The following is a 19,478-nucleotide window of genomic DNA, read 5'->3' as shown; positions in this document are numbered from 1 at the left end:
TTTTTTTTTTTTTTAGTTTGGCTGCTAATAACCATTTAGTCAGTGTTTAACCATGTTTCTGATTTGTTGTTGAGATTTCAACCTATTGTTTTCATTTAGCCTTTGTATTATATCTCACGTTAAGTTCTCTTCTGATACTAACTGGAAGCTTTAATCTACCATCACTAGGTTTGAAAAATAAGTTCTCTTTTGCATCTGGGTGGACAACTTTGATCATGATTTTTCTGCTGTTTATCACTCTATTTAGCTTTGCTTCTAATGAGTGATTGATGTGTTTTCTTTTTTTAGTTCAGAATTTCCTGCAATTTAAAAAATTCCCTGTCTATAATGTGTACAATGTAAATAACACTTAATTGAACTAAGTGACATTTCATTTTTACTTTTCTAGAAAAACATCCCTGTTTCTGGATATGCAAATAGGATATGAAAACTTAGAAACCTAATGTTCTTTTTAGGTTCCTCAAATAATTATTCTGCACTTAGAGTCCAAGTCTTCAACCTGGCCCCACTAACTCCATCACCCACTGTTGTCTGGCCATCCTCATCAGGGACCCCTCAGGGGTCAAATTTACCACCTCTCTTCCAGCACTGGTTGCATATTTAAAATTTTGATTTTGTTTTTCTTGTTCTTGCATACACATGAAATAAAATCCTTGAACCAGGTACAACTGGTTCTTTGGGGACAATGGATGGGAATGTATTTGGTAGCAGAGGGAATGCCATCTGAGAATGGCTATTTAGTGAAGACAATTCACATGACAATTCGTCTTAAGGATCAACTCTGTGATGTTCTTACCAAGCTTTGGGCTTTTAGAAGCTACATTAATGGCCCCCCATTTACCATGGTTTATTATTCTTCGTTTTTGGGGAGTGACTAGCGTTACTGCTAGAGGATGACCCAGGTGATGGTCCTTCTGATGACTGGGAGTGAGTTGAAAGCCCTGACGCAGCTGATGAAGAATGGAACACCCATCACCCACCTCACCCATTCCCTGGCCAGCCTCTCAGCTGTACCAGCTAACAGCCGCCTGGATTGAGGAAGAAAAGTGACAGCAAGAGCTGTCAGCTGGGAGTGCTGCTCAGCTTTGGTCTGTGGGGGCTGAGCGCTGTGGTCTGAGGATTGAGGATGTCTTCAGTACGGCTCTTGGAGTTGCAGGTCACAGTTGCTCTCTGTCCCTATCATTGTGGCCGACCTTCACACTGAGCATGACCCCCAAGCAAGCGGATAAGCTTCCCATTGTCTCACTGCCTTCTTGCTCCGTGTGCTTTCTAGAGCCATTTTATGAATATACAGTCATTTCTGAGGTGGTTTTAAACATGCTAACGATCTCTCAGGAAGTTTATGTGTGTATTTCTAAAAATGGTCATTTCATGTAAACCGAATCAGCTCCATCACCATCTTCTACTCCAGCAACACTTTTTTCCCTTCCTATTAACACGATAAAGTCTTCACCTAAGGAAAAAAGAGATTCTTTTTTTCTCAAAGCAGGAAAAAAGACATAGAAGCATCCACAACAAAATAATTCTCAAAGCAGCTTTACTTTTCTTCAGCTTTAACTGGGACCAGCTGTCAAATTCCTGAGTGTTGAGGTGTTTGAAAAATCTTGGCTGAAAGGCACTAAGATCAAAAAAAAAAAAAAAAAGGTGGTATTTTATGCTGGGAAGTATCACCCCCAATTCTTTCTAAAATGTTCATGCTGGAGAGCATAGAGGGCCTTTGGATATGTGTTTCACTCTCTCGGTTCACGATTTGAGTCCCCAAAGGGATCTTCTATATATACTTCATGTCTGCTTCACAGGAGTAAAGTCAGCCTTTTGATGAGACGGAAGTCACACTGGCACCTGCTGTCGGCTACAGGGGAGAGGACCTTAAACATAAGGCACCAGCGTTGCCTCTCAATTCCTGATTCTTATTTTAGTACCTGCCTTATAGCAGTATCCATCTGTTTTAAGAAGGTGGATGTTGGCCGGGCGCGGTGGCTCACGCCTGTAATCCTAGCTCTCTGGGAGGCCGAGGCGGGCGGATTGTTTGAGCTCAGGAGTTCGAGACCAGCCTGAGCAAGAGCGAGACCCCGTCTCTACTAAAAATAGAAAGAAATTAATCGGACAACTAAAAATATATAGAAAAAATTAGCTGGGCATGGTGGCGCATGCCTGTATTCCCAGCTACTCGGGGGGCTGAGGCAGGAGGATCGCTTGAGCCCAGGAGTTTGAGGTTGCTGTGAGCTGGGCTGACACCACGGCACTCACTCTAGCCCGGGGAAAAGAGTGAGACTCTGTAGAGTAGATGTTGATTTGAGAGGCAGCACGCACTACTCTTTTGTATAAGCACCGGGGAGCCAAACTGCCTGTGTTCAAATCCTGCCTTACTCCCTCACATGCTGTGTGACCCTGGGCAGGTTGCTTCATCTCTCTGTGCCTCAATTTCCTCTGTAAAATGGACTAAATTCTAGTTCTGACATGATAGGGTGGCAGTAAGGATTAAAAGTTGATACATAGAGCTTGGTCAGTCTCAGTAAATATGTTGTCATTAATCATTAATGGTAGTTTTATTTATTCTGAACTATTATTCTAGTTTGTAGAATTTCTTAGTCAAAATGAGGAACTGTCAACTCAGGGACGTGCTCAACAGGTTGTCATTAGCAATCGATGAAATTAAAATCTCATTGAAAGGAACACGGAATGGCATAGTTATTTGGAGGTCGTTTGGAGGTTTCGGTATTCTGTGAGTGGCTTAGTGCAGAGCTGGTCTTTGAGCTTAGTGCAGAATGGTCTTTGTGATGACATCAGGATTTCAGCCAACTAGAGTTACCTCTGCCATGTCCTTCCTAGGATCTGATTAGAATTTCAGGGCTCATCTCCCTAATAATCTGTTTTATTCAGTGTTTGGACAGCCGTGAACAGAAAACATCAGTGAAAAAGAGAAATGTTATTTATTTTTGTCTCAGGATTAGCATATCTTTATTTTTCTCATGAATACTCTGCAGCCTTCCACAGTTAACTTTTCTAAATATACTCTGCTCTCGTAGAGGTTTCTATGAAGACGAGTGATGTTTTCACAGAGTTAAAAAAGCTTCAGTGTATATACATCCTCGTTCTTCTCACAGTTGGCTAATCTAAGTCCGTTAATCCTCCTCTTTAACACCCTAAAAGTATAAGATTACGCTAAGCCAGAGAAAAGGGAAGGGCAGGGAAGGGCAGCTATGGTGGGGCCGGGAACTGCATTGTCTTCACTTGTGCCCAGTCTTTTGAACCATGAATTGACTTTAGTTGCAACTCACAGTTTTTTCATTCACTTTCTTCCAATGGGAAGGAGAGGCCAGAACTGCGCAGAGTTAATGAGATCTTTCTACCTTCAATAGCCTCGGAATAAGCAGTGCCAGCTTGTTCACTGGGAGGCTACATACCCAGCCAGTCTTGTTTGCCCTTTTCATTGCTGTCAAACATTCTTCTGATTTTTATTCCTTAGTGCATTATTGATGATCACCCCTAAGTCAGCAGCTCTTTTCTGGCTCCTCGTGTGTCTTTCGATTGCTCGTGATACCCCTTAGTACTCAGGCTCATTACTGCACACTGCATGAAGCCCCCTCTACGCCCTCCTGAAAATGGCTCCCTTCCCCGAGACAATCAACAGCTTTATTTGCATGGATGGCAAACTGCCTGCATCTCATGATGACCTCGCGGCGTTCCTTTCTTGTCTGTTCCCTTGCTGGAAGAGTTTGGTTTGTCTCCTTCTGTTTTATATTCCCCACATCAATGTGACATCGATTCCACTTTTTTTTTTTTTTTTTTTTTTACCTGTTTCCTGTCATAAAAGTCTAAATCCATTTGTCATGCTCAGGTATCTAAGGCTTAAAAGCAGCAAATTGGTATGGTCTCTGTTTATCTATTAGGGAAGGAAAGGAAATCGGAAAGTGAAATAGTTTTATGATGTTGCATATACGTGCAAGAAACGTGTGGTTTCTGACCCCTTTATAAATACAAAACATCTCTGAAAATTTGGTAATCTCCTAGGTTGGAAGTTCCAATAGCGCTGGAAGAACCAAAGCAAAAAATATAGTAGCTATTGCCTGGATTGCTTTGGGTCACAACTTTTAAGGCTAAGAATGATTTAGTCCCCCTCTAGTCCTTAGACACACAGTCCTTAGTCCTCACTGCAGGCTGTCTTATTTCTCCTGTCGTTCCTTTAAATAATTTCTGATAACAGCAATAACAACAACAAAAGTTTTGATAATTATCACAACGATGGTTGGCATTAAGGGCAGCCAGAGTCCTTGAAATGTATATTTAGGATTATTTCTGCTTCTCCCGAAAACAAGATTGGAATTTCTAATAAATCAGTATGTTGTGCAGCCTGGTGGTGCTAGCCGTGTACATGTAACAGGTGAATTCCAATCTAGAGAAATACCAGTGGGATGAAAACTTAGAAAAGCTGTGACTGTGGATGCTATCTTTGATTTAAGTATATGGCATACTCATGATTTTCTTTTTCCCCCAAATATTGTATTTTATTTAATGAATGAGGTAGACATGCAGGCCTTTAAAACAGCCAATCTTGGGCTGCTAAGAGTTTTAAATATAAGGTTGTTTTGAAGCTATTGGACATTTAGGATATTTATTTCCTTAACATACATTCTTATGGCTTGCGGTAGGTGCTGAATGAATATTTTGATTTCTTAAGACATGCAAATTAATATGTTTATTAATAGTGTTAATAACGCATATGTGGAATCCTTGAGGCTGTGCCTTAATATTTAGATAATGACTTTTTCCTCTAAACTAAGGTCATGTATGCATGTATTCAGTAAGGCTAGTGGTTTCATCGAGATGCATTGCCAGGTAATTAAGTTATAACTGGTGTACTGTGGAAATAAGTAATGAAGGAAGTCTGGAACTTGCTTCCATAGAAGATCTTAAATGTAGGATAAACATCCTACACTTTAACTTGATCTTAAATGATATGCAGACAATCCTTCCTGAAGAAGAAAGGCTTGAGTCAGGAACCCTGAGATGTCCCTTCTAGCATCGGGACACATTACAAGCTGCTTCTACACTGCTAACTTTATTCATGCACTGTTTTGTATAACAAACAAATGCACAAAGCAATTCAGGAGCACTTCCACTGACGGGAAGTTTTTTCCAGTGGTGTTTTTATCTCCTTTGCAATAATAGCTCTTCCTTCTCTGTTACCCTGGTGGTAAGAGAACAATATCAGGGAAGAAAAATGAATTCCCTGATAGAGTATTTCTTATCTGTTCAATTATGGCAACCAATATAGTGAGATACAGTGATTTCTTAATTAATGAATCATCTGGAGAAAAAACTGCGTATGGTTAGTTGCATTAAAACCCATACCCCATGCAGGCCAGGTGTCTCAGAATACATGAGGCAGAGCTGTCTGCATATATGCCTTTCTGGAGAAACAAATTAAGCTCTTAGTTTTTTATTAGAATATACTTCTTAAAATCTCATTGGTGTCAAAAGGGTTTAATGCAAAATAAAAAGCATTACTAATCAAGAAAATAAATAGTTGTAGACTTGTGCCATACAGCAAATATCAGGACCTCTATAACATGACTGTGCAAAATACTTCTTTGTAAACTAGCAAGACTGGTCAGGCTTTAATTTTATGATTTGTGTGTGTGTGTGTATGTGCACCTTAAACCTGGTCAGGCACATATTTTATGTTTACTAACCTGTATTTCACAATGACTTTACCAACTGGTGGCTTAACGGCTTTCTCCATCTTGTAGACTGCCCAGTGGGTCCCATTGCAACCAGCCAGTACCTCACATTTCTGGCAGAGGCATCGGCATTGAGTATTTCTCCCACCACCGCCCTGCCCAGAAGCAGTCAGCTGCCCCTTGCTCCTCCCTCCCCCTTATGTTATCAGCAAGGCCTCTGCCTGCTGTCCCCAAGGAGAGGTGCGAGTTACCTTGCATAAAGAAAGGGGGATGGTGGCTGCAGCTTCCACTTCAGGGTGGGGGAAGTGGGGAGAGGGTTATCAGGATGATCTTTCAGATTTAATCATGTGTCAAAATGAGACCTTTGTTCAGTGCAATTACGTCTCATGCTCTACTAGGTAAGATTGAAGTTGGAGGTGCAAAGTAAAAGCCTACCAAACTTATTCCAGCTTATTTTCTTACAGCAACTTACAATAATTTGTTAAAAATTTAAAATACAGGACAGATGTTAAATCAAATACGACCCTAGGACAAGAAGCTTTTTAATGAAATATTTGATTTTTGTATTCCGTAAGTTCTTTTCACATTCCTATAGTTCCTCTCTTATTCTATCACTGATTGTGAAGTTTCTACAAGAAGTTCCCTATTTAAATATTATCCCTCGTTTTTAGGGAAACCGTATAACACACTTAGCCAGTTTTCTTATGCTTGATCCAAACCAATTCATCAAGAATGGTGGAAGAAGGAGAGGTAGGATAATATTATTTGGGAAAGGGTCTAAAACAGTGCTATATAAAGTGTGAGCCACGCGCTGGCTTGTGCCACGGTGTCAACCAACTGCACCACTAAACACATTGTATAGTTCAACTTCCATTCCCCCGCACCGGTAGCATGACTTTCTCAATGAAGGAAGCAAAGGTTGCTTTACATTCTGGTACCTATTCCATACCTCACTTGGACCTGTAACAAATATTTTGGCAACTGGCTACCTTGAGTTTCACTGGTCTAAGGAATAAGGAAGGTGATTTTCCAAAATCTCATGTTAAATATTATAAACAGGATCAGATTTCAAGTCCTTTATTTTTTCGGCTATGGCCTAAACTAGACTAAGGTCTTTAGTTAACCCATTAATTGATTGATTTCTTATTATTAAAGAAGTGAATTATTTAGTCTTACTCTGTGCCTTATATAGGTTGCTAAACCCTTACTTTAAAAGCTTTGGAATATACCACAAATTTTTAAAAAATGACCCAAGAAATGAAGATAAAATAGATGTTGTTCTCTGGGGCAGTGCCAAATCATGTAAACACAGGCTTAGCGCTCTCCTCGTCCATGTGACTGCCACACGTGTGAGAAAGGCTTCTGTTGGAAGGCTGCCACCATGTGCTGGGCTCACACGCCTTCAGGTTTCTCCAGGCTTTGTGCTTATGCCAGATGGCCCTGCCTCAGTTCACTGCATTGGCCCATAATTTAGGTAGCATTCCTTATATCAGTGTATTTACTGTCTCATTAATTTTAACTTTTCCAAAGCTTTTTCCAGTCCAGAGTCACTAGGTTAAATCTCAAGCTGTGTCCTATTAATATGTGACTATCGAGAAACCTCTCTATAAAACAGATCAAGGTAAAGTGAAAATGATGATAAGAAAAAGTTGATTCTACAAACTTAAATGTTGCTTTTCATTTTCCTTTGGCATATTTCCTATGACCGATTAGAACTTTTCTGCAATTCATATGATTTGACAAGGTTGTAAAGATAGCTGAAAGCTTATTTTTGTGTTTTTGTTTTTAATCAGACGTTGCATTGAGACACAAATTATTTCTAGTCTTAGACAAAGAATATTTGGCCTGTTGTTTTAATTTGTAGTATTGCTGCATGTGAGTCTTCCTCTCAACAATGGTTGTGAGATTGTCATTAGAATCCCAGAGTGTGTTTTGCCTTCATGCCTTACATACGTGTAGTCTTGTCAATATTTCCAGATGTGCTCCCAGATGTAAGGGTCTTCCTTTGGAATCTAGACATCTAGTATAATGAAGACCTTCTTGTAGGAGAGACAACAAAGAGCTGAGAAGACTTTTCTTTGTGACTCTAGAAATGAAAGTTGGATGGATCTCCTGTGTCATGTCTCTTCTGCCTTCCATGATGTGATCATTTCCTTTTCTTCTTTGTTTAATTCTATTGAGACTCATGACCTACACATTTAAAATCCCTAGTGGAAGAGAGTTGAGATTTCTGAACTATACAGGAAGCTCTAGGAGATTTTCCAGAATGTGGACAGGTGCTGCTTGAACTATGTCTGGTATCTTTATATATATATGTTTTATTCATTTACTGGATGAGCTAGAAGCAGATCTGAACAGTTCAGTCACCCTCTGAACATCTTACCCCTCAGATTAAGAAAAGCCTACGTTTCCTTAACAAAGGCTTTTGTTTCTTTTTAGAAAGAGCCTTGTACTTAATCCAGCAAAACCATGCTTGCCTTTATAAAAATTCTTAAGCCCTTTATTGTCAAAAAGTAGCCCTAAAAAGACTCCACCAAGAATGCAATGAAAAGATGCTCTATTAGGAAAATGCAAATTAAAACCACAACAGGATACTACTATGGATTGATTAGAAAGGCTAAAACTAAAGACTGACCATACTAAATGTTGGTGAGTGTATAAGTTTCTGTATGTGGAACTCTCACACAGTGCTGGTGGGAATATAAAAATGGTACAATCACCCTGGAAAATATTTTGGCAGTTTCTTAAAAAATTAAAAATATAATACTTCTATCCATGTGATCCAGCCACTCCACTCCTAGGTATCTACCTAAGTAAAAAGAAAATATATATCAAAGACTTGTACATGAATGTTGATAACAGCTTTATTTGTAACAACAAAACTGAGAAAAGCCCCAGATATCCATCAAGAGGTGGTGAATATATAAACCAACTGTGCTGTATCATGCAATGGAATACTACTTAGCAATAAAAAGGAATGAATTATTGATCATGCTACAGCATGGATGGATTTCAAAATAATTGTGATATGTGAGAGAAGCCAGACAAAATGAGTACACACTATGTGATTCTACTTTCAGAAAATGCAAACTAATTATATTGACAGAAAACAGACCAGTGGTTTTCTTGAGAAAGCAGAGAGGGTCAGGGAGGGGAAGGTGGGAGGAATGAGAGTGATGGTGATGGATATGTTTATTATCTTGATTGTGGTGATTGTTTCACAAGTGTCTACATATGTCAAGACTTATATTGGAGTATGTGCAGTTCATAGTATGTCGGTTATACTTCAGTAAGGCTGTTATAAAACAACAAATGAAAGGCCTCACCTCTAAGCTGCTTATACTGGTATGAGAAAAGATGTTAGTAAGTATTTAGAATGACTGTTAAGATTTTAAAGGACATGGCCCCACTGAGAATCTGGTAAAAGCTGTATACCTTCTCCCTAGAAATGTGCACACACAGTTTTGCCTACAATTTAGAGAGTTCCCAGACTGAAAACCCCAGGTTAAGCCACCTATAGAATTCTTCATATTTTTCAAAGAAATAAAGCACTTTTCAACAGCTGTGGCTTCCAAGCAACAATTCTCTTTGTTTTTCCAAAGCAAGTAAGTTAATTCTTACCTTCATCTGAGGTGAATTTTGAGTATTTTTGGAAAGCATGACCTAAAGTTTAGCCATATTTCATATAGTATTTTTACTTTTTCTACTTCATTCATCCTCATTCTGAAGAGGAATTATAGTAAACTATAAACTTACTGGTATATAACCTCTACCAGCTAAATGAGGCTACAATTTTATTAATTATACCATTTCATTGCTTTCAAAATGAGCAATAATAACATAATGATTATTGGACACTTCCATTACCACACTGCCAGCCAGTTCATAAAACTCTACCTTGAATACATTAAAGGAAATTCAGGATCAAAATATCAATTTTATGGTTATATTTTAAAGGACAGATTCAGTATCAGCCAGTTTTGCTATGACAGACTCGCTTAGACATTTGCACTATGCCAAGATAATACTAATAAACCAGAATTTACCCAAACTGTAAGGAGAATGGCAGATGTATTTCTATGTTTCTTTTATTTTCCATAAATGCCTTCCTCCTGTATGTTAATAATGCTAATACTTAAGTCTGACATTTTGTTCCCAAAGGCTGCTTGCTCATGGGACCTATAACATTCTTAGAACCTCTTCTAACTACTGCTTTTTCTCACTATCCAGAATTCTAATTCTGAGTGAAATGCAAACAAAAATTGCCTGTAATATACTCATTTATTATCATTTGCACCGTCTTATAAATTTGATAATGGGGAATGCCTTCTAAGGTGACTATACTGTCCTCATCTATGGGCAGAGACTTAGACTTTCCTGGGAAAAAGATTCAGAGGCCCAGACTTGTATGCAGGTAGTTTCTTGAGGAGTGCTTTCAAGATCAGTATCTGTCTGTGAGGGAATAAAGGACACAGAATTTAGCAGATGGAGGAATTGTGTTTCCACTGCAGCAAAGGGAGGATTGGAGCAGAGATGCCCCTTACGGTTATCCTGCCTGGAAGTGACTCTCATGACCAGCCTTTGAATGCAGGCTGCTTTTGGGGAGAGGGCCTGACCTTGGCCGAGACAGCTGTCTATGGCCAAGGGGAATTGCCAAAGAAGGACTAAGCTGAGAGCTATCAGCCACAAGAACGCCAGCACGGGGGAGAACAGTCGCCGCCTTCCTGAAGAGAAGGTCTGGCGGCACACCAGTGTCCACTACCGTCCACCTTTCGCACTTCTTGGATCCACCTGGGAATCCGGATTGGCTGGTCTCTCTCCCTGGGCGAAAGTCAGTGGTGTGAGTTACAGCCCCTGCCGCTGCAGCGCTGATACGCATCATCTGCTTCCCCCACTGTCTTTCGGAGGTATCCTCTGCTAGTCTCTGGATTTACCTGGTGGCAGGACTGAGGGTGGGAGTGGCCTAGACTGTCATCTCTGAAAAAATGGCATGAAAAAGGGCCAGTCTTTAAAATCATGTTTGCCTAGGATATGATACCCAGTATTCATGGGAGATGAGCCAAGAGTTAATTTATTTGCTTTGGGAAGACAAACGAGATTATTGCTTAGGAGACACATTTGTAGAAATTTTTTAAAAATATGAATAATTCTTCTTTCAAAGGGTTAACCTGTGGTGTTAGAGTCTTGCAGTCTTGCAGATATATGAAAACTTTCATATGCACGTTTCTCGGGAGAGGGCCTAGAGGATATTTACCAACTACAGAGCACCAGACATTGTGCTGGACCCTGATGTCACAAAGGTTCATTTGTCCTTTTATTCATGTATGCAACACCGGTTGACACTCGCTCTGTGTCAGGCACTGGGAACACAGCAGTGAACAAGATAGACAGCGTTCCTGCACCCACTGGAGCTTATGTTCTAGGTATATGGGGGTAGGTGAAAGGCCACATCCAAAAACAATTTGTAAGTGTATAGCATGTCAGGTGATGATAAGTGCTATGGGAAAGAAAAATTCTGGGTAAAGAGGTAAGAGTCTGGGGTGGGGGTGTTAATAGGGTAGCCAGGGACATTTGAGGAGTAACTGGAAGAAAGTGAGGGAGGCTGTCGTGGAGGAAGAACACTCCCGGCAGAGGGAGAGGTTCTCTGCAGGTACAGAGGTTCTCAGTGGGAGGCTGCTCTAAACCCTCCAGGGTCGGCACAGCGGCTGTTGTGGCTGGAGCAGGAGCAGCTAGGGAGAGATGGTGAGGGGTGAGGTCAGAGATGCTATGGGAGGCTTGATCCAGAGCGATTTGTAGACCACTGCAGGTATCATGGCTTTTACTCTGAGAAGGAAAGCCAACAGAGGGTTTCGAACAGAGAAAAGCACATGGTCTGACTATGTGTTGGAAGGTCCCCTGGTGCTGGGGGGAAGCTAAGCTGTCGAGGGGTGAGGGGGAAGCGGGGAGACCATAGGCTCGAGAACAAGGCCAGAGGAGAGATGGCAGTGGCCTCACTTGGGGGAAGCAGTGGAGGTGGTACGATATCATTGGTTTCTGGGTATGTGGATATATTTCAAAGATGAACCTTTTACAAGATAAGTGCAATAAGATTTTGACTGGGTTATCAGAGTTTGAGTCTGGTGGGGAAAGCAGATCTGTGATGGATCATTTCGGCACACGACGATAAGAGCAGTGGTAGAGATCCGGAGGAGCGTGGGGTTATGGGGATTCGGGGTAGGAAATGGCAGAAGATAAACTGGAGAGGTAGGTCCAGACCATGGAGGGTCTCACTGACCACGTTAAAAATGTGGACTTTATCCTGAAGTTGATGGGAACAGTTAAATGGTATTATCTAAGGAGGCAGCACATTCCGATTGTTGACCTAGCTTCTCCAAGTAGCCTTTGTGAGCGTGAGAAAGAGGACTCTGAGGAGTTCAGACTGCAGGCAGGGAAACCAGATAAGACATTGCAGTTATCCAGGGCAGAGATTAATAATTTATTAATCACTTGCTATACATCAAGTGCTATTCTAAGCATTTTATGTGTATTAACTCAAGCCTTAAACTCTATCAGGTAGGCACTATTAATATCTACATTTCTCCCGTGCATAGCCTTGAGTACGAAGAGGCTAAATAAATTTGCCCCAGTTCAGGGAGGTCACGCAGATCTGAGCAGGAGTAGGATTTGAACCCAGGCACTCAGGCTTGAGAATTGAGATTCTTCCACACTGTGCTACAGTGCATCTCATGAAGATGAGAGCCTGGAGATTTAGGGAAAATAATGGAGTGAATCTCTTATTCTGTCCCAAACAGAATTGTTAATTAGCCATAATTTGGCACTAGTGTTAATAGCAGCATCAGTAAGAAACCTACACTCATATTATCTCCTTTTCTTCTTACCGAGAGCTTGGACTATCGCTTTGCAATCTCATGCTGCCTTTCTCTATCAATCCATTCAGGGTGTCTCTTTGGATAAAACAGTATTTTGATGTCATCACCCTGTCAGGTAACTCAAGACCATGCTTTTGTCTAATCTCAGAATTTCTTACTATTGGAAGTAGCACATCAGATTCAGTGTTCATTGGTTCTCTTTTCCCCCACAGCTTGTGTTTGGGAGTAGCTCAAATTAAGTGAATTAGCTCACTGCCACCAGAACATCAGTGCTGTATGAATTTGTTGTGAAATAAACTGGTATCTGGGGAGAGAAGTGTATCTTTTGACTAATTACTCAGAATACAAACACAGACTGTAAATAATCATTATATAACTGTTACTGTTCTTACTGTCAAAACGTGGAGAAATAAGTAGTACAAGGAATTTATAGAGAAAACAATGTGTCAAGAATGCCTGACTTAGTTTGCCAAAAAAATGTCGGCTCTGCTGCCTTGCCTCTGATAGATTACCCCCAGGACAATCTTATTTCCTTCTCTGTTTAGATTCACAGAGGTATTGAACATCAGCGTCTTCTCCACGTGGTTGTTAATGATATTGTTATAGTTTCATAAAGCACAATGCTTACCATACCTTAGGCCAAATGCTAGCCAAAAAAAGCAAATAGAAACTTCTAGCCCTGACAGGTATTCAAGCCTTAAGTGTGATGTAGGGAAACAAAAAAATAGCGGAAAAAAAAAAAAGATTGCTCACACAAATATATCTTGTAGTCCTGGTGATAGGGCTGGAGGGCTACAGTCCATGGGGCCTCAGTGAATATTATTGGTGTCCCTATTTGCCCAAATGACAGATAAAGACAGTGGCTGGGAAGGAAAGGGACAAAGTCAAGATAGCAGAGTCTGCAGCAGAAAGGAGGGGAATGAGTTTTACATGGGAAAACCAGAAGGGATTGGAAATGAGTTGATGGCCACTGAGTGAGCAAGATTCAGGAGCCCTATGTTTTGGGAAGTAGAGTACCCTAAAACACAAAGTTCAGTGTTCTCAGCACATGCCCAGGCAGCTCTAAAGTAACAGCCAGCCCTACCCAGCCCTTCTTTCTCAGCTCACGTTCCAGGTAAGGAGCATTTTTATTTTTGAAATCCAGGTGCACAGTCAGGAGAAGGGAGAAAACAGTGACACCCATCTTTTTAATGAGCATTGCTACTGGAAGAGAAATTAGCATCACCCTGAATTTTATGTGATGTCAGTTAAATGAAGGTGTTTTATAGCACTTTACAACAAATTAGAATCAACTAAATTGAAAATAAGCCTAGCAGCTGGGATAAGTAATCAGGTAAGTGGCCAGTTTTGCTATTTTTGCTTTGAGCTGAAGACAGAATTTGAATTTTTAATGTCCCAGAGGTGTGAGATTCACAATTGGGGAACATGGTTTCTAGGATGATTGTTTAAGATGCAAACAGCTCAATCTTGCCCTCCAGTCTGCAACTTGCTTAGCCCGTTCCCTAGAAATTGGCCCTAGTGTATATGCCCGTACACCACAGAGAGGGCTGTGAATTAGTGTAGGACAGAGCTCTGCTTTTGGCTGAACGTCAGAGAGCAGACTGGAAATAGATGCCCCAGAACAAGACAGTTAATCATCCACATTAACCAAGAAACTTTAATGAAAGGACTGAAATTCATATGAAGAATTTATGGCCACTCATGAAATCAGCCCAAATCAGAGGAACTATTAGAACACTCTTATGTTTTAAGAAAATGGGTGCTGTGTTCAACTGCTGCAATTTGCATATAGTCAGAATGCCCTAACCTGGTAAATGCTGGCTTTGGTGGGCAGGGTTTTTACAGCAGAGCTTTGTACTCCATGAGCCAGTGTTTCTTTCATGAATTACTAGCTGATTTTAGTATCTTAAATATGTTCAGGAAACTGTCGAAAAGCCAAAAGGAGCTTGGCGAGGAAAACTATTCTGGGGTCGGTGGCCTGGGATGTACCTGATATGTATGTGGTTGCTTATGTAGGCAGAAAAAAGGGAGAAAAAGCTGAGAGGGGAGGGGGTGCTGGTAAAAATGAAACTGCAGATCTCTCAGAATGGGAGTATTAAAAGGGCAACAAATGGAGATAAAATGATGCTTGTAATTATGGTTTATAAAGAGAAATAGGCCATATTGAGTATATAATTTTCACTTTTTCTCCTCTGCAGCTGAGGGATTAAATGAAATAAACTAATCTACAGAAAACCCATGTATAATGTCTAGGTTGTTTTCAGTAAACCTTAAAGGAAAATAAAATCTGCACAGATTTCTTCCTACTCTCTGGTTATAAACTTTCTATTTTGAAACACTTTTCTCAAAATATTTATATGTTTACTATTTTCTCTTGAAATGTTTTATCTTAAAAAGTCCAGATACCTTTTCGGTACCTAATTACTAAAGCAGCAGATAATTTTTTGCTCATGAAAAATAAAAATGGCAAACAGCACATTCTCCCGTCATTTCTTCAGTAGTAGTAACTTCTTCCCTAACCAATAGCCCTAACTTGGCTTTCAGTACTTTATCCTTTAAGGTTCGAATATGGAAAAAGTAAAGTTTTAAATTTCTATCATTATTACCTTTTGATAATTCTGTTCATAAACAGTACCCTAAGAGAGGGCTGAGCAGGAAAGGCTGACTTCTCTACTAGGATATTGAATATGTCTTGACACCATGGAGACAGATCTCTGGTGAATCCTGAGATCTGTCTGAAAGCATATCTTCAATTCTGAGCTCCAAACCGACAGCCTCTAGTACTTGACCATGTTCAGCCAACTTAGGTATTATTCAAGGTGGCACTTCACGGGCTTAACAGATCATTGTGCTCTGAAAGCATTAAAACATGTGCCTGAGTCATAGAGGTTATCCACTGTATTTTGCTACTTTGATAAAAAATGGGTTCAGAGAATTGAGTGAATTTATAGGACAGGAGTTCAAATGTGCTGACCTTTTATTTCCAGAGAGTTTTTTTGCAGTACCTCTCCTTTTTGTTTTGTACTGCCCTCTCCTGGCTAATAAATTTCCTAGTAATGAGGGTTCAGAAAAAAACCAAGTGGTGGAAACACTGGGGACGATATGATTTCCACTTTCCATTAAAAAGTAATTTCAAATTTTACTATATGAAATGTGGGGCTGACATATACTGATTAATTCAGATGTGCATAGATACAAGGTTGTTGAAATGATATCAATTGTTGTAGAAAATACCTATATGAGAGTAATTTGGTCATTTATATGGACTTTGCAATGTCTGTGAAGGAAATGATTTTGGAGTTTATTGCATCATTAGTCAAATTTTCTGAATCATTGATGTGAAAATCCAGTGTTATTGGAAATAAATCTGACGCTTTATCTCCATGTTTGTATTTTACAGTGGCTGCTAATTTACAGAAGATTGTAGATGATCCCAAAGCTTTAAAAACATTGACATTTAAGTTGGTAAGTGGAAAGTTTTGGAAAGATGGTAATATTTTGCCAGGCTGTGCCAGCGAGAATAATAATATAGTTTCATAATCTGCTCTGTAATTTGTTATTGTTTTCTTTTGGGATCAATTTTTACACTCATCATTTGCCTCTGCAACATTTGGAAACATTTTCTGATCATGACTGGAAATTTCCTCTTCCATCTGCCTAGCTCGTTGTTCTATTGTCACATCTTTGACTGACAGTGGCCATTTAAGAGTCTTCCAGTTTGTGTGGCAACTTGACCGTACAGACGCAATTAAACTGAATTCAAGGCAACATTCTTTTTTTTGTTGTTGTTAATTTCAAGATACTAAGGGGTGCAAATGTTTCTGTTACAGGGATACCTTTTGTAATGCTTAAGTCAGAGCTTCAAAACAACATTCTTAATAAAGCTTTCCTGAAGCGAAAAGCCAAGGGGTTCTTAACTTTTTAAAAATAGAGGCTGATTGTTGTAGAAATGGTTTAAGTACTTGGAAGTAATTGTAGCACAGCTCGCCCAAGGTTGGTGAACAAAGGCATCATAATGTTTTACCTCCACATTTCCAATCACAGTAACAGACTTTTGTAGAGAGGAGATAATCCAACAGTTTTTCTGCCCTAGTAGATATTGAACTTAAGTTCTGGAACAGAGATATAGAATACCAGACGTTCTGCTGGGGTCATCATGAAACCCAGAGGTTATGGTTGTGGCTAGAAATGGAGAGAAGTCCAGATAGTCAAAAGTGACCATTTTCCTGAAAGTTTTGTAGCAAACAGTACCTTAAGGTCTACTAAGTGGCTCTTTGTAAAATTATAAATTAATTTTATCAAAGGCCAGTGAGAATGCCACAAGCAATTTAAGATCTGTATGACCAACACTTTGCTGTGTACAACCTATATTGATGATCTTTTTTATTTTTCATGAAAAGTAAAGGGAAAATGTGTGTGGCCAAAAGTGCTAAATGACTAGTTACAGTAAATGTGAGTCTGGTGCTAATTGGCTTTCCGGGTCTTGCTTCTCATCTGATTTCAGATAGCTAGGCTGTGTTATAAAAGAAAAGCACAAAGGTTTTCACAGAAACAATGTATCTGAAGAAATTCTTAGTGTTTGATAAGCAAAGAACATTTTATTCAGACATAGAGTACTAGATTAACAAATTGGAAAATTCCTCTTCTGGTTTGGGACTGCATTGTCTCCACTGTTTGCTTTCTAATTCACCCCCAGTTTTGTAAACATGTTTCATTTCTGTGCAAGTATATTGATGAGAAAATGGCATCCTGTGTCAGCATTGCAAGCCAATATAAATGTCCTTTTATTCATTTTTTATACCATCTCCAAGATATTTTCCTAATATTGAATATATTCTTGTCTCTAAATTCACTTTCTTATAAAAGAGGAACAGCAACCCTGGCCCTTTCTGCTATTGAAGGTTTTATAAAAACAGCTACTATACTATTAATATCTCCAGGTAAACAGGAAGAATAATATAAAACTCTCCCTCATCTCCTACTCCAATTCACTTACATGTTTCCTAGATTCCCTCTTGATTCTGTCCCCCTCCCTGCATGTCCGTTTTCGGCACGCTAGCAGGGTTCTCTCATCTTCAGAAACTGATCTTCCAGGAGACAGTTTGCCAGCTGCCGGCTCTGCCTACCCCTCTGTGGCTACAGCCGGAGTAATCCTACAATTCCAAAGTGCCCCGGAGGCTTTGGTGGCTCCCCATTGTCATCTTCTAAACGCCCCCTCTCCCCGGACATGGCTCATGCAGCCCTTCCTGGCCCGGCCTCCCTCTAGCTCTCTTGCCTTACCTGTACCTGTGGCGGCAGGTGCATTTCACGTAGGGGACCGTGAGGCTCTCTGGGGTTAACTTGCCCGGGATCACACAATGGAAGCTGTGAATACAACTCTGGTCTAGCCACAAAGCCTATGCTCTCAACAACTACTCATTTGTAGATGCAGGCCCCTTTAGGCTTATAGTTGTACAGTTGTCTATCTTTGCAGATTCATCCTTTTGGGTGACTGGATCCATTTACGTTGGCTGAGACTGAATGTCGTGTACTTAAGCAGATGGAGCAGTGGTGGCCTGTCTGGCATAAGAGTGTCCTGGAAGCGAGTCTATACATGTTTTCCTTCCCACTAGCGCTTGAGAATATAGTAGTGTGGTGTTCAGTAAATGGAAGTTAATGGTGGTTTTCTCCCAAAGGTAGTTAAATATGTTAAATGTTGCAAAACCTTACTTCTGTCACTTAACTCTCCGTCTAGCCCTCATTAAACCTTGCGAGGATTTCTTTGTTGCCAGCCCATTTGAGATCCACTTGACAGAGCTAATTTGAACAGATTTTTGGCCTAATCCTCTGTAGGACACTAACATCCTGATAAAACCACAGAGATTCAACCGCATTTTCCTTCATTCATCAATTTGATTATTTTATTGAGGAATAAAAGATGAAAGTATTCCAGCAACATTTTTCCTCATAAGCTGCTGCTGCTCATGGTTCTTTTATCTCTCTGCTGTTTATCATTATTTTAATCTCAGCACTTTCATTGCTTTCTAAAGGTGAATGTCAGGGGCCTGAAAATTGCCTAAAGAACTGCAGAATCAAGATACCGTGGTTCTTTACCTCACCGCACAGTGCTTTCACTCAGGGGACCGTGGGCGTGCTTTAAAAAATTGCTAATGCCTGGATCCTACACCAGATATCCTGATTTAATTGCTCCTGGTGCAGTCTGGGCTTTGGGAATTTTGACAGCATCTCTTGGTGATTCCAGTGTTCAGCCACGGCTGAGAAGCATTCCATTTGTAGATGGCTCAAGCTCCACTCTCTTTCCTCTCCCTCCTCTCACCACTGTTGGAAATACTGGGTTCAAGTTTGAAAAGATGTCTGTCCTTATTGTGTATTTCTGCTTATATAAGAAAAACAATAACCCATGGGGCAAGGATATTGGTTATGTAAAAAAAATGCATTTATTTATTTTTCTTGCAATGGTAATTGCTTTGGAGGTCTTCTTCAAAAATTCTTTGCCTAGGCCGATGTCTGAAAGGGTCTTCCCAACATCATCTTCTAGAATTCTTAAGGTTTCATGCCTTAAGTCTGTTATCCATCTTGAATTGATTTTTGTGAGAGGTTGGGATCCAGTTTCACTCTTCTGCATGTAGCTATCCAGTTTTCCCAGCACCATTTATTGAAAAAAGATTCTTTTCCCCAGTGTATATTTTTGTCTGCTTTGTCAAAGATTATATTACCATATGTGGATGGTTTCATCTCTGGATTATCAGTCCTGTTCCAAAGGTCTATATCTCTGTTCTTGTGCCAGTACCATGCTGTTTTAGTTACTATAGCTTAAAGTCTGGTAGACTGACACCTCCCAGTTTGTTCTTTTTACTTAAGATTGCTTTGGCTATACGAGGTCTTCTCTGGTTCCATACAAAGCGTAGAATTATTGTTTCTGTAA

The 19,478-nt window shown here is 40.1% G+C and overlaps 1 protein-coding gene across 1 annotated transcript in view; it reads left to right on the top strand.

The window, feature by feature from the left end:
• The window catches only part of STK39 (serine threonine kinase 39), a 267,743-nt gene that overhangs the window by 242,453 nt on the left and 5,812 nt on the right, over positions 1–19,478 (top strand). The window contains exon 19 of the mRNA XM_012650804.1: positions 15,954–16,018. Within this exon, the coding sequence (XP_012506258.1) occupies positions 15,954–16,018 (65 nt within the window). The remainder of the gene's footprint in view (positions 1–15,953; positions 16,019–19,478) is intronic.

The sequence above is a fragment of the Propithecus coquereli genome, unplaced genomic scaffold (assembly GCF_000956105.1).
Source record: "Propithecus coquereli isolate 6110/MARCELLA unplaced genomic scaffold, Pcoq_1.0 Scaffold34, whole genome shotgun sequence".
Taxonomy (NCBI): Eukaryota; Metazoa; Chordata; class Mammalia; order Primates; family Indriidae; genus Propithecus; species Propithecus coquereli.
Note: the sequence above shows the minus strand (reverse complement) of the source record. Positions and strands in the feature narration are given on the sequence as shown.